This window comes from Equus caballus, chromosome 1 (genome assembly GCF_041296265.1).
Source record: "Equus caballus isolate H_3958 breed thoroughbred chromosome 1, TB-T2T, whole genome shotgun sequence".
Taxonomy (NCBI): domain Eukaryota; kingdom Metazoa; phylum Chordata; class Mammalia; order Perissodactyla; family Equidae; genus Equus; species Equus caballus.
This window is the reverse complement of record NC_091684.1, coordinates 20,050,478-20,066,334: the sequence shown is the minus strand read 5'-3', so window position 1 is coordinate 20,066,334 and position 15,857 is coordinate 20,050,478. Positions and strand designations below refer to the sequence as shown.

The 15,857-nt window shown below is 45.9% G+C and overlaps 2 protein-coding genes across 7 annotated transcripts in view; one reads left to right on the top strand and one right to left on the bottom strand.

Moving 5' to 3' along the window:
* LOC100068630 (guanylate cyclase 2G-like) overlaps window positions 1-13,007 on the bottom strand; it is a 58,962-nt gene extending 45,955 nt beyond the window's left edge. The window contains 9 exon segments of the mRNA XM_070228183.1: window positions 483-645; window positions 1,338-1,466; window positions 2,579-2,714; window positions 5,309-5,453; window positions 6,875-6,929; window positions 6,931-7,058; window positions 9,211-9,320; window positions 10,815-11,163; window positions 12,618-13,007. Coding sequence (XP_070084284.1) covers window positions 483-645; window positions 1,338-1,466; window positions 2,579-2,714; window positions 5,309-5,453; window positions 6,875-6,929; window positions 6,931-7,058; window positions 9,211-9,320; window positions 10,815-11,163; window positions 12,618-13,007 — 1,605 coding nt within the window.
* Window positions 4,889-15,857, top strand: part of ACSL5 (acyl-CoA synthetase long chain family member 5) — a 63,530-nt gene continuing 52,561 nt past the window's right edge. Inside the window, exon 1 of one of the 6 annotated variants that reach the window (XM_014733062.3) lies at window positions 4,889-5,432. The gene's annotated coding sequence lies outside the window, so the exon portion shown is untranslated. The remainder of the gene's footprint in view (window positions 5,433-15,857) is intronic. The other 5 variants (XM_070220412.1, XM_005602230.4, XM_070220414.1 and 2 more) reach the window with 5 other exon arrangements.

The window sequence follows — 15,857 nt, the reverse complement described above, 5'->3', positions numbered from 1 at the left end:
CACTTGTCCCCATCAGAAGGCATCTCCTCTGTGGTGTGTCCCCATGCCTTGCCCTATGCTTGGCCTGCGGTAGATGTGCAACATGTGTGTGTTGAGCAAATGAACCTTACTGTCTTAGTTGTCAGTAGACTAGAGGAGTTAATATGACTTTGAAAACTACTAAATGCTCCCCAGGAGATAGCCTTAATATTCGAGCAGGATAGATGGGTTCTTATCCCCACAGGGTAATAGAGCTGAAGGGAACTTTAGAGACCATCTGATCATTTTCAAGTATTCAGAAACTGAGGCCCAGAAATGATGTTCCCAGATACTCAGCAAGGAAGTGGTAGGCCTAGAACCAGAACTCAGGCCTCAAGACTCTCCATTAAGCTCTCACTATAAATGAGCCAACCTCTGCTCTCCTAAACTCCTGAATGAGGTCCCATCTACAGATCACCAGCAGTGAGCAGGAAACTGGATGTCTGGGCCAGCTGTGGCCTCACCTTGTTCTGGGGCAGAATGGTGATGTCATCATAATTGATTTGCCACCAAATGTCTTTATTTTGCCCCCGCAGTTTTCCCCTCTGTATCCTCAAAATCAAACCTATGATGACAGTTTCCAAGACAGTAATAAGAAGGGTCATCGTGAGGATCCCAGCAGTCATACTTGGAGGACAGAGACATATTGTTGCTGAGGCCAGCCTAAGAGAGAAGTGAGCACATCCTGGCCGCAGCCTGGCTCTGCCAAGCAGATGCTCAAAGGCTGCCCAGGTGTGGGTCCAAGTTAGGACACACTGAATCCACTCACCCTTGTCTCTTCCAGGAATCCTTTCCTGTCCTCCCCTCTGGTTCCCATGGCAACTGCGCTCACCTCCCGCTTTGTATAGAAACTTCCATAGTAGAGAGATAGTAATGATGACTTCTAATACCACCACCATCTTTTATTAAATATTTACTATGTGCTCCCCTTAGGGTTGTTCTCAGGCGTTATCCATCTAATTTCGGGGTTGGGCTCCTAACCACCAAACAACATTCCTCTGTCCAGACTCTTTCTACTGCCTTAGAAATGAAGCTCCTGAGACTCAACCCTCAGGAGCCAGGTTTCCCTAGAGGAGAGGTTCTCAACTGGGGAGGCAGGCGATGCTGCCTCTCCAGGGAATATTTGTCAACATATGGAGACATTTGGGGTTGTCACAATTAGAGGGTACCTCTGGCCTCTAGTATGTGGAGACCAGAGATGTTGCTCAGCATCCTACAATGCACAGGACAGCCCCACACACGCAAAGATTATCCCACCCAGAATGTCAATATGCTGCCGCTGTTGGGAAGTTCTGCTGTAGAGAAGGCCTTCCAGCTACTCTAAGAGCCCACACTGACCTGTAAAAGCCGGCTCAGCTTCACAGAGCTCTTTGTAAAATCCACAGCCAGGTCTGTCTTCAGGAAGGGAGCCATGAGGCCAAGTGATAATGGAGAAATTCCTCACGGGTCTTAAAAAAAAAAAAGACAATTAAACACAACGCTCACTTGATTTATTCCGCTTGTGTCTACCTCAGATATAGCATAGATTCTGATTCAATATTTGAGCAAATTTGAGCATGTCATTTGCAAAACAGCAGGCCTTCGTCTCTGACTTCAAACTTCCTATGACTTGTGCAATTTTCCCACTTCACCTGACTTTAAATCCAGCCTACAGGCAACCTACTTCACGAAGAGCGATATCTTTCAGCCAGGAAGAATAGCTGACTCAATCTTTTTATTTAAACCATGTCACTTTTGATTTTAAAAAGATGCTCCAATTCTCCAGGGTTGCTGGGGTTTTCTCCCATGTTGGATATAGATGAATCTTGTTACAGATCACCTTGACATTTCACAGACCAAAACATCTCCCCCGACAAGGAGAATGCCTGTTCCTACAGTACTGTGGACCTAGTCTGCCCTGGTTATTTCATTTCCTGCGTCAACCCACTTTGGTACCTTAAAATTCCACAAGAATAGGGGAGAAAAACAGTACCAAATCAAATCTGGATTAAGGGTGGTGATGGCTGGGACAAATAGAAACTGAGTTAAGCTTTAGGTTTCCTCTTGGTTTTCTCATTGATTTATAGCTGAGAGAACAGAAACAGAGATTTTTCCAGGGATTCCTGGGTTCTGGGAACCCAGGACAGCACCAGGGCCCGGTGTCTACATGGCTATCTGTTTTGGAGTCAGGCTGTCTGGATGAGAGGGTTTTGCTGACTGTGGATCCGACCCTGCAGGGGGCGCTGTGCCCCATCACCCCCACTGAGCCAGGGCCTCTCCCTGAGACCGTGGGCCAGTAGGACCTGCCTGGCTGGAGCATCAGAGGAGGCCCAGGCCCCTGCAGAGGTGCAGTTAGCGGGTGCCGTGTTCTCAACTGGAATCTAAAGTGGCTGAGCCACAACCACAATCAAGGACGAGATCATCTTAATGCCCCAACGTGGATCTTGGTGAGTTCAGAGAGCACCAGACAACCTGTGGTGGATTCTAGGAGCTGGATTCCAAACTGGCCTCCCTGCAGGACCCCTGGCCCTCCCTCTCCTCCCAGATCTCTTCCTGCAGAGAGGAGATGTCCTGCCCCTACCTGATCACTTTCTGGTAGCTGTCATATTGAAGGATGGGAAGGAAGAGGGACCAGTTTCCCGATTTCTGTATGGCATAGACCGCGTAATCCTTGCACCTTTCTCCCCGGGAGTCCAAAAACACGGGGCCAGTGATTCCTGGAAAAGAGAAGATGGTACACAGTAAGGAGGACAGAGAGGAGCACGTGGCTGGAAATGCCAGCCTGCTGGCTCATATCAGCAGAACCCCTCCCCCAGCAGCCACTGAAAACCAGCCATGAAGTTTTTACCATTTCAGGGCATCCAAGAGAGGGTCAAAGAGGGGAGTGAGAAAAAGAAGGAAGTTTGAAGATGGTACCCTGGTGGAGCTCAAGGGCCACTGTGGGCAGGCAGATGTATTTTGTTAGGCCTATGCTGGCGAGGCCTATCCAGCATTAACAAAAAATGAGTTAAGCAGTTTCCAATTAATTTCACATAAAACCCAAGATTTATGCCTCCCCAGAACAATCAGATGTGACAAAAGGAGGCCAAATGACATGGCAGCAGTTGGCCGGGGCTGGAGACAGCTGCCTCCACCCAGCTCCTACCACCCTCCTCCCCGCACCCACTCCACGCCTCAGGCACTGGGGGACTGGTTTGCAAGCTTTGTTCTCAGTGCACCCCCCCTGCTGGTTTTGGTTAGCGCTCAGGCCTGGCTCAGGTGCGTTCTTTGTTCTTGCTTAAAATGTGCTCAACCCCACGCAGAAAGGACACAGCACAGATCCTGGAGGAGTAAAGTAAAGCTCCTCCACACCCAAACTAGGACCCATGGGCTGACATAGGACTTATTGCTGATTTGCCCCACTGGGCACTTGGGGATGGGACACAAAATCACCATTTATTATGCACCTACTATGTCCCCGACACTGTGGGTCATGGTGAATTCACACATCTAGTCCCAATCCACCCTGCAGAGGAGGCAACGTCATCCACTGCTAACAAGTGGGGCCTGGAGGCACAGACTTGGCCAAGTTTCCAGACCCGGGAAGAGGCAGGCCTCCTGGGCCCCAATACCATGTTCCTCCCAGCATCCCACACTGCTTGCTGTGCACACATGCACGCTGGCATCCTGAATATGAAGTCAAGCACAGCTCCCTCCCAAGGTTTGCACAGGGGTGTGGGGCTGCAGCAAATGTGACAATGACAGGAGGGTGGCTGCTTGCAGTGTGTGGTTTGTTCACTGCACAAAGACGTGATGGCCGTTCCGTTTCCTAATTTGGCCTCCTCGACTGACAGGCGGACTCTTCCCAGCTGGTGTAAGGGCTTTTGGCACTGGTAAGTTGTGTGGCTGTGGTCCTGGCCGCACCATGTGGCAGAAATGAACACAAGAAACAGAGACAAATATCCTAATCCTGTCAACGGCCAGTCCTGCAGCCCGTAAGGGAACAGAAGCCAGTTTGGAAGGGGCGGGGGATCCTTCAGCCTTGAGTCCCTGAAAGGAGCCCAGGCACCCCCAAACCAAGGTGAGATGCCTCGGACTCTATTGAAGGACCTCGCTGCCTTCACACCCTCCCCTCATTCAGGCCCTGGGAATTTCTGGAAGGCAGGAAAGAGGAATTAATTGATCTGGCAGGGGGGATTACACTGAGAACAGGAAGACAGACTCCCCCAACCTCCCTTTTTTTTTTTTTTTAAGCAAATGCTTCAGGGTCAGGAAGAAAAGAAGGAAGAGAGGCAGGTTAATATTTCCACTTGGCAAAGGTGTTGATGGGGTAAATGTGAACTGAGCCTATGAAAACCCCAAAGAGCAAGACTTAGCCCCTGTCTTTAAATTTTAGAACAAAATTTAGGTCGTAATTTATTAAGTGAGTGATAAGCCAAAGAAAAGATAAATAGCTACCATTTACTGAGCATCCCATGTGCCGAGCCCTTGAGATAGTTCACTGGCTCCCAGCGTCACACAGCGGTGAAGAACAGGAGCCCTGGGGAAAGGCAGGCCTCATTTTGACTTCTGGTTCCACCATTTAGTAATTTTGTGACCTTGGACAAGTACATAATCTTTCTACCCTGCGTTTACTCACCTGTGGAGCATCATACAGTTAGTAACAGACTCCCTCCCGGGTTGTGTGAGAATTAAATGAGCTAGCCCACAGAAGCTCTTGGCACCCAGCTTGGTATAACGTAAGCCCTCAATAAATGCTGGTTATTATGATGATATGTGGCAGGAGGTGTTCTCTCTGTCTTACAAATGAGAAAACTGGAGTACACAAAGAGACAGCAGTTGGTCAGCTCCCAGGGTCGTTTTAAAACAGTTCACTTCCAAGCCAATCCTCACCCCTGCAAGGAAGTCCAATGGGATAGGCGCCATCTTTAGAGGTTGATAGTCATGAATCAGGCCCAGCGCCCCACCAGGGAGGACGCAGGATGGGAAGGATTATGGAAATGACCCCCAGGAGGCAGGTCTGGCTCTCCTCAGTTTTATTCTTGATGGATTCTGTTTGAATGGAGCTATGGGAGAGAGTTTCCAGAGGGCAGGGGATAAGGTAGCCCAGAGGTCCTCTCAGCTGGTCTGGGCAGCCTTCTGGACAGAGCAGGAAGAGTGGGCTGTGGCAGCTGGGAGGTTTAACCTCAAGCACCCCTTACAGAAGACTTGAGTCTCCAGGAATGACTCAGCGTGAGGCAGGCTTTTAATCACACGCCCGACGTCTCAAAGCCCCACCGATTTGGGCTGCAGGCCTGAGTCCAGAAAACCCATCAGCAGTCTAACCACTTACCCTGCAGTGCAGTCTGATTGGAACCTTTCAGAGTGCCGACCAACTGCCGCCCATCCCGGAAATCTCTTCCAGCCTGGATCATCTCCCTCACGGTCTGAGCATAGAGCGGGATGGTGTCGTGAAGGTAGGTAGAGGAAGGGCTCACCTTCAATGGGGGAAGCAAAGGCAGGGTTTTAAATGGCTCACAGCTTCCTGAGTCATGGCCTGAGGCTCTATTAGGAGGAATCTCACTCCATCCTCTTGATGGAGTAACGTAGAACATGTTTCCCATCATTCCACAGAAAGTGGAGGGCCCTCCACGTGGCCCGGGCCGAGCTATATTGTGATGTGCAGATATCACACTCTTTACTTTTTCTCCTTAGGCCTCCTTCTTCCTATTTGATCACATGATCCTTCAGATTGAGAACAGCTCTTTAGGCCATAAATGGGAACGAGTACGGTTTAATTGAAAGAGGGTAGATTTTGGAGTCAGGTTGGCCCTGCTACTTACTGGCTATGAAACTTGGGGTAAGTTCCATAATCTCTCTGAATCTCAGCTCACTCAATTATAAAACAGGGATAAACCCATTGTCATGGTGAGTATAAGGACAGTTAAATGAGGCAGAATTTGCAAAGTACCTACCCATTGCACTACCTGGCACATAGTAGGTCTTCAAAACATATTCTCGTATTTATTTAGTCAACAAAAATACAAGTGCCTCCTAAGTGCTATGCACTGTTCTCCTCATAGAACCTGGTACAGAGCTGACACTTAGTAGACGACTCCCCAAATATTTGTTGATGGATAGCTTTTCTTGTGTGTTGGGTCTGTGATCAGCTGCCTCATTCCTAATGGAATCCCTGTCATCAGTGGCCTGTCATCACCTCCAGGCTCAGCTTGGCTGCACAGTTGGCCCCAGCTCTGTTCAATGGTCTCTCTATAAAAACTTCTCTGTGGGAACCAGACACTTTGCCCCATGATCCCACACATACTGAGACCACCAGTGCCTGATAATCTCTCTCCCAACTGTCTTCTCCCTGCTCCAGACCATGTGCTTGCCTTGACCTATCCGAGTTCCACATCTCTGACCAGAATCCATTCTTGTTCTTGGTCCTGGCATGCTGCTGGGAAAGGAGATTGTCATGGTCTGAGTACCCGCTGCTGTCTGTTCTGCTACTTCCGTGTACTAGGTTATTAGAAACTCAAAACCACAGCCTGGGAGAAAGATGTCACTGTCAGTCCCATCTTTCAGGTGAATACACGGAGGTGTAGGGAGGTTAAGCAATTCACGTCAAGGTCCCACAGTTAGTAAATAGCAGAACTAAGATGGGAGCCCAAGTCTCTGACTCCAAAGACCACCTGGCCTCCCATCTAGTAACCTCTGTCCTCCTCTGTGGTCCTGGGGTGCTGATTTCACAAGACAGCATCAGACCACTGTTGTTTGGGGCTATGGAAAATGAGGAAGTGTGTGTGTGTGAAGGAGTAGGGGAAGAAGAGAGGAAATAAGAGGGAGAATGTAAAAGCCAAATATAAATATCCTCAAAGACGTGGGGGCGGGACCCATGCAGGAAGGCCCTGTGCCACACCTGCTCCTCTGCGGGGATGGCGCTGTGGAACGGCGGCCCCCTCAGCCTTTGGTAGCTGTGTTTGGAAGCCTTCACCTCCAGCGCCTTCTCCGTGGGAGCTGAGAGCGATGAGAAACACTGACTCATAGACTTTGGGGAGGTGCATCACCTTCCCATTTGTCAATACCTCCTTCCAAAAACTGTCCTGAAAAATAATTAAATAAATGGAGCCGTTCTGTAGGAAATAATCTGAGCACAGAACTGCACGAAAGTCAGTGTCGAATTTGAATTGCTACATTCTAATCCTCGGAAACACAATGACTCTGGAAGGCCTGCCATGCAAGTTCCATGTTTTCTAGCTAGCCTCGAAGTGGGAAGGAAGCCAAAAAATAAATAAATAAAAAATAAAAACTTACCTGGAGCATCAAGCAGCTAAGAGGTAGAAAGCTTAACTTTTACCCGTGGATGGCGAAAACATGAAAAACTTAGGACTGTCGATTCTAGAGTTTTTGTTTGTGACTTGAGTGGTTTGTTACTATCGTTATTATCTATATTATTACTATTAAGAAAGGAATATCCACTCCTTGTATATACGTATATGACAGACAGTAGGACCTTCCCCGATTCCCTGCTGTCCCTCCCATCCCACTCTGAGAGGTGTTCAAACTTTCTAGGCACGTACAGAGGGGTGTGTGTTTGTGTGTGAGTGTGTGTTTCACGTAAATTATATACCACTACACTGCTCTTCTGAAGTTTGATTTCTTTTCCCCTTAAGCCTACGTCGTGAACATCTTTATAGAGTGGATTTATGCTATTCTTCTTTAAAGCAGCATGAATTCAACTGCGTGGATGTTGTGTGGTATATTTTTAGTCTACATTCTTTCTGCGCCACAAAACAATTGGAATTTGGTCATCAAGATTTTAGGAGAAAGTAACCATGGGGTTGGAAGGGCTCCCCTGTCAATGCTAAGATTTGGCCCATCCTCTCCTCCCATCTTTCTGAAGGCAGAGGTGAGACGACAAGTGAGGAGAAAGGGGTGGACAGCAATGAAAAGGGAGCGTAGGAGGATGTTCTGGAAAGTTGAGCATAAGTGTAGAATTTCGGCTGGCCATCCTAAGAATCTGAGATGCTTTTGGTGATCCGAAACACTTCGTGATAAAAAAAAGCAAAGAAATCTGGGACCTTATTATACATCTTCCTTTATTCCCTTTTGCCATTTCAGCTTCTTATGATCATATAAAACATGCACATTTTAGAAAGATAAAGCTGCTGGAAACAATATACAGTCTGTCCATACCTAAATGCAAGTGGCTTTTTTAAGATGTCTGCTGGTATAGTGTGGTGGTTAAATGTGCAGACACTGAGGCCAGCCCACCTGGCTTTGCATACTAGCTCTGCTCATACTAGTCGTGTGAACTTGGGCAAGTTGTCACCTCCCAGGGCTTCAGTTTCCACATCTGTAAAATGAAGAAAATGAAAGTATCTACCCGACGGGGTGGTTGTAAGCTGAAATGAGTTTTAGTATCTCAAATGCTCATAGTGGAGCCTGGCCCCCAGTAAACACCCCATCAGGCTGAGCTGTGTGGGGCAAAGGGCTTGGTCCCAGAGTTCAAATGACCAGGTTTGGAAGACCAGCCATGCTACTTGGGAGCTCTGAGATCTTGGGTAAGGTACCTTCTTATCTAAGCGTCAATTTCTGCATCTGTAATGGGGTGCTAATAATATCTAGCTTATGAGGCTGTTTGGCATACTGAGTGCAATGATGCCTGGAATTAATGCACGGCATGTCTACCTCACAGAGCTCTTGGTACTATCAAATGCAGCGACGCATGTAAAATGTGCAACTTGATACTCATAGGAGGCACGTGGTACATTTCAGTTATTCCTATCATTACCAAAAGAACCAAATCACCTTAGATTGCCTCACTGGACCAGGATGTTAGTCTCTCCAGGCCTCCGTTAGAACTCCAACAGGGACACAGGGAAGTGACCACGGGAGAAAAGGAAGTGATAGCCACTTGTGCTGGAGAGTCCTTTGGGGAGGTCTCAGCTACCCAGTAGAAATAATAGTCCTTCCTCAGCTGGTGTTCCCTGACAAAGACCACAGAGGGCTAGGCTCCAGAGCCAGCAGCCCAGTTCAAGGCCCAGCTCAACCTCTCACTAACTGTGCAAAAGAACTCCAGGTAAGTTCTTCCAGCTCAGTCCCAGTCTCCTGATCTTAAGATGAGGACACAAGAGTGCCTGCCTCCTAGGGTCATAGCGAGTATTCAGTGAGCTAATGCATCTAGCACATAGCAAGTGCTCCCTACATGTTACCTCTTACTGCGGGAGCCATTGAGGGGTCGTGGGCACCCGCCTCCAACTGCTGCAAAATAATGAGGACAAATTCTCCTGTGTTGAGTCCCAGCTTCTCTGCAGCCAGCAGAATAATTTGCGCATCCTCTGAGCTGCAGATTAAGATGATAACTGTAAGAGAAAACAGAGTGGGCCAATTGTACATGGTCACGTGCATGCATGCATGCACACTTTTGAAGTCTAGCCTGAAGCCACTCCAAATGAGACATGAACATTTTTTCCTTGAGCATGCTTTAGGAAATAAGAATGCCTACACTATTCCCAGAGAGTACACCTCTTGAACCAGACCAGCATTATACAACCTGGCAGCTTTTGCTTTTTGGACCAAAGACTTCACCGCAGCTCTCTCCCAAGTCCAAGCTGAAAAAGTCTGGGAGCATGTCTGTACTCTAGTGCTCTAGTGTCTTTGCTTAATTGACTCAGAACAACAGACTCAGCTTGTGTCTCACCAGCCACACATCAGTTAGGAGGAGTTCACAGAGGGCCTGGAATCAGGGGCATTCAAACTTTCTGAGCTGGGATGGGAAGGGAGTGGGCCATCCTCCTTTTCTCCCATCCAAATGTGTCAGCATGCATTTTGAGGTCACACACATGAACTGACCATGGGAAGTCACATGAAGTAGTGATTTTTTTTTTTTTAATGACGTAAATTGTAATCTATTTATCTGAGCTCCAACAATGTACCAGGCACTGTGCTAAGCACAGGAAACACAGTGAGCAAGAGAGAAGGCCCCTGTCCTCAGGGAGCTGTCAGTCAGACAGACAGTATACAAGTGAAGAAATTAAAGAGATCATTCAAGATTCTAATTAGTGGGGGCGGGGAGGATGCTGTAATAGTAACAGGGGTAAAACCATTTCGAATCAAGTAGTCAGAAAAGGCCCCTTGGAGAAGGTGGACTCTGAGCTGATTCTAGAAGGATGAGAGGAAGCTACCCACAGAAAGAGCACTGGGTGGAGTGAGGTAGGATTGCAGATGGCACTCCAGGCCAAATTGCAAAGTCCCAGGGCCAGAAAGAGCTTAGTTTATTTGAAGAACAGAGAGGAATCAGTTACTAATTCCTGCTAGAAAGTGCAGCCCTATAAGCACCATAACAAAAATAATTGCTATCATATATTGGCCAATTACTATGTCCAGCACTGTACAGCATGACCCTAATTAATCCTCACCGTTCTATGAGGTAGGTAGGATGATTGTCTCCATTTTGCAGATAAAGTATCTGAGGCACAGAGAGATTAAGGTACTTTCCCAGGAGTACACAGCTAGAAAGTGTTAGAGGCTGGTTTCAAACCCAAGTCCGTCTGTCTCCAGAGCCCATGCTCTGAACAACCACGCAAGTCCAGGACCCAGCCCACCTGGAAGATACTTCCAGAGCTTATTCTGTGCATCATATCACTATAGCATCAGAGATTTCACTTTAGACCAAAAAAAAACCCAAAGAATTTTTCTGTTGTTGGTGATGCTTTTATGTATCATTACTTTTGTACCCTGTTTGTGTCTGCTTTTTACACCCATAGAAAAATGAAGAGTTCTCAGTTTTTTCAAACAGTCTGCTTTTCCTATTTGTCTCTCCAAACATAAGCAATGGGAGACTCTTTTCTACTTACCCCTGGTAGTTGCTGACATGCTCCTAAGATTCTCCTGGAGGAGGGCTCGATCATTGTTGGTATATCTCACACTGGCAGTGATGGTGAAATGGGACTTGAGTTCATTCTCTGCAACCCTCCACAACTCATCCACTCCATCCCAGGAGGAAGTCCTAGAGTGACCTCCCAGCATCCCGATGTGTTTCCAGCCCAGGTATCAGAGGCTTTTCTGGAGCACACCACCAATTTTGTGCATGGGGGGCACGAGTTTCACATAGGTGTCATACAAGAAGTCATTTTCCGGTTTTGCTGTTTGTCCAACAAAGTCAAACATGGGGATGTTCCACACAGAGGCCAGCAAACCAATAATCTTGAAAGCAACCAAAAGGGTGTCTTTCAATAATTGAGTTTATGCCACTCTCACCCCACTGTAAGGTATCTGCATAAACTGTGGATTCAGTGAGTCTATGGGTCATACTAGATCCTCTCTTTTGGAGCATGGATGATAATGTCTTGGATCCAACTTGAGGATGCAAGACCTCAGAGGACAAGAATAACAATATTGGACTTTTATTGAGAGCTTACTATGTACCGAGCATTCTAATGAGAGCTTTCATATATCACCTCAATTCTTACAGCATTTCTATGAGATAGGTGTTCTCATTAACCCATTTTATAGATGAAAACATGGGGACACAGAGATGTAAGTTACAAAGCTAGCGAATAATGGAGCAGGGTTAGAAATCAGGCAATAAGGTTCCAGAGCCCACACTCATAGCTGCTACTCACTCTCTTAGTCTTTCTTTCTTAGTTTGTTCTTTGTTCATTTCTCATTCATTTTTCTTAGAAGCCTACGATTTACAAGGAACTTTGGAGATCTTACTCTTAAAGGAGATTTTCATCTCTTTCAGGAGCTAAGACATATACAAATGCTCTAGAGTTAAATATACCCTTTAATGTTTATAGCCAATAGATTCGTAGGAGTTTAGAGAAATGAGAAATTACTTCTGATTTGGGAATTAGGAATATGGAGGGATGAAGAAAGGCTCCGTGGCATTTGAGCTTGACTTTGAAGAATGGGTAGGCTTTGGACAGCTAAAATGTGTTAAAAGGAGAATTCCAGGAGAGACGACGATTCAAATTCCAACATGAACTTAATTCTACAGCACCCACTAATGATAGCTCTGCAGTATTATTGAGGGTGAGGACTGTGACGCTCCATTCTATTCAGCCTTTGCATCAACACCTCTCAGAGGCCAAAATACCCAAGGACATCAGCAAAGGGAATCCCATTAACTAAACAAACATAAGTCATTTGTGTCTCTCATTTTCTTGCCCTGGCTTATTGCAATCTGTCATTCGTTCTTTCTTGCTTAGTTTTACTATCACTGAATAATTTATTATACACACCAAAGGGAAATCTACACAAGCAATATTTTTCTATTTAAAACCAAGCATTCATTTCCTTCTTAATTATTCTGAGCCTTTCACTCTGACATTAGAGTGAATAATGACAATATTAGAGTGAATATACAATAGCACCAAGTCCAAACAATTGACACATGTGTTAGTGAACACCAACAAGTTAGTGAGTGAACTAACAATTATTGATTTGAAAGGTTTTCATTACAGGGAATGTTAACTGTTCTAATTGCATGGTCTAGTCTAGTTACATCTCAAAGAAATAGTACCCAAGACCTACACAGTTATTATTTATAATAATGCCATCCTTTCAAGAGATGGTTCAAGTCTGTACCATCACCTTTAAGACCATCCCTTCCAATGGAAACTCAATCAAAGTTTCTAGAAGGCTGTATACTCTACCTCTGCTGCTTCTGGGCATGCTGGTCCAAACAGGGCAGAAATTTGTTCTCTCTGGACCTGGTTGGTAAAAATAGCAAGAGACTCCTTGGCACCAGACTCAGAGGCTGAGTTGGTATAAGTGAACTCCCAGCTGAACTTTCCAAGGTCCGCGGGCTCGGAGTTGATCTTGTCCAGGGCAATCTAGAGGCCCACACCCAGCCTTTGCACACTGAATGGATGGGAAATGTTCCAGGGGGCCTGAAGGCCCACAGTGAGTTTAGCAGCCTCAAGCCAAGTCACCAGCACACCGACAAAGAGAGTCAGAAGTACTGTTAGTTGGGTAGCATGGCATTCAACGCCCAAACAGAGCCCAGATGTGAGTGGAGCCCCAGCACCTGTCCTGGGAGCCATAGATGTTGTCTAATACCTGTATCACTGCAGAACTCTGAGAGACTTAGCCTCTTGGCCACTCATGCCAGGAGCTTAAATAATAGTACAGAGTTCCCTCAGGACCACAACTTGCTTTCTACTCAGTGCCATTAATTAACTGAAAGCTTCCCTTTTCAGAGTCTGTCCTAACACCATCTAGAAGCAGCAGGCTTGTCTAAAGAGGCCAGGGCAGAAAGTCAGCAAGGCCCTGGTAATTGACCTAATGACACCACTGACAAATTTCATGGTCCTGGGCAAGTCGCAATCTGGCCCCCTCCCCCTTGCCCCAGGTCCCTCTCTTCTAATAAAATAAGAATCATGGGATCCACTCAAGTGGAGGCAGATGGCCTGGGCTGGAATTCTGACTCCACGATGTATTAGCTGTGTGACCTAGGACATGTTACTTCCCCTCTCTGTGCCTTAGTCTCTTGGCCGAAAAAATGAGAGTAAAACTATAATGGGGTCTTCCCCAAAGCAGTATGGTGTGATTAAAAGAAATCATACAAGTCCAGTGTTTGGTACAATGCCTGGGCAAAGAGAGCCACTTCGTCAGTGTTAGATGCTGCTGCTGCTGATGACGAGAGTGATGACTGAAGAAGCTGATATTGTAATAATGATGATAATTATCACCTGCTGAATTCATCTTGTAGGAAATCTTTCTGGAATAAGTGAGCTGATGGCTATGAGAGGGTTTACTGACATCTGGCACAGTCTGTATCCCTCACCCAGGCCCAGGGCACCAGGGAGAGGTTACTGATGGATGAATAATAATTCCGCCTCTACACAGGTCAGAGCAAGGAGGTGGGGGCGGCTCTCTGTTGAAGAATTACTTTATGTGAAGTATTATAGGCATGGCAGGCCTCTTGGGAAACCATTGCTATCCTTGGGTAAGATATCCCAGTCATTAGCCAAGCAAATGCACATCAGTATAAAGGATTCAGTTCCCGCCTACCATGGGTTTTCCTTTGGACCACCCTGGCAGGGAGAGGCTGGCATCTCACAGTCATCTCAGGTTATGTAATTCAGCACAGTAGATTTGCCATGATTCTCAAAGCCTGATCTAAGGACCACCCGCATCAGCCTCTACTGATGGTTAGAAATATAGATTCCAGGGACCCACTTCAGACCCTACAAACCAGAGTGTCTTGGGTTTACTCTGGGAATCTGCATTTAAGAGGAACTCAAATATCCCCAAGTACACTAAGGTCTGAGAAATTCTGAGACAGTCAGAAATGAAAGGAGAGAAAGAATAGCCAATAACTCTTCTCTACTTATCTTCCTTCAATAGGAAACCCCCTGAATGGGATTACTGAGACAGCCCTGGTCCATCTCAGAGAGAGCCATTTCTAAAGCCATGGATTGGAGGGATTGCTTTCTCCGCACTAAATTCACCATAAGTGCTTCTTCACTGAGCTTCAGACTCTCTCTCCTCTGCTAGGACAGCTTACAGTCAATTTGCAAAATCATCTGAGTCTAAAGACTCCCTTGCTCTAATCATAGGCAGAATTCCCTGGATCTTTTTGACTCAGATGCTTACCAGATATATATGGTCTTGGGGAAGTCAGTTAAATCTGTGCCTCAGTCTCCTCAATTTCAAAATGAGCATAACAACGCCCCTCTCAGAGGGATCTTGTAAAGATATCGCGAGATTGTGTCATCACTCAGCACAGTGTCTCACGTGTAGTAGGAACTCAATAAAGGAGCTTTCTTCGTGGGTGTAGCATTGCACAAGTCAGGATGTCAAAGCTAGAGTTCTGGAAACAATATTTTATTACATACTCTGTGTCCTCTCTCCCTGTTCCATACACAAAGTTCTTAAAATTTGTGTTCCCACTCTAGATAATTTTAGATTCTTTGTGTTTACAGATTGCCTTTCTCTGAGAAACTCTGAAGCCAGGTGATCATAAGTATAAGTATTATTTATATTTGTAAGTACTTACAAGTGAGCATGGTCAAACCCAGAAGAAAATATGGATGACGTTCAGCACTAGTGAGAGTTTAAGAAACAGACATACACTGCTGGTAGGAGTATTAATTCATAGCGGTTTTCCCATACACATCCCAAAGCCTTAAAAATATATGGATCTTTGACTCAGAAATTCCAATTTGGGGTAATTATCCTAAAGAAATAAGATCATATAATGAGTTAACATGGTGCTTTTTTCTTATAGCCAAAAACTAGACACAATCTTCACGTCCAACAGGAGGGGCCTGGATGAGTAACATGGAGTGAATCCACATGACTGAGGAACACGCAGTCATTAAAAATGATGTTTTAAATGTGCATTCATTGACTTAGAAAGATAGTCACAGTGTAGTAAGTGAGGAAGCACACTATAAAACAACATGTATGGTATTCCATTTTTGTTGTTTTTAAAAAAGCACACAAATTTGCATAGCACAGATTCCGTACACCAAACCACTAAAAGTGGCTCTCTCTGGGCGATGGGAATTATGGGTGGTTTTTTCTTCCTTTCGCTTATCTTAATTTCCATATTTTTTGTCTTAATATCTGTGATAAGGAAGAAAAGTGAAAGTTTTAGTTAAAAATAAACCCATATGGACTGGCCCCGTGGCCTAGGTGTTAAGTTTGGCACACTCCACTTTGGCGTCTGGGTTAGGTCCCAGGCATGGACATATACCACTTGTTGGCGGCCATGCTGTGGCAGCAACCCACATACAAAATAGAGGAAAGTTGGCACAGATGTTAGCTCATGGTGGATCTTCCTCAGCAAAATAAATTAATGAATTAAATAAACCTATGGACTTGCACTTGTGGAGTGAAAGCACAAGGGGTTAAACTCATGTTGGCTGAATTTTCAGATCAGGAGC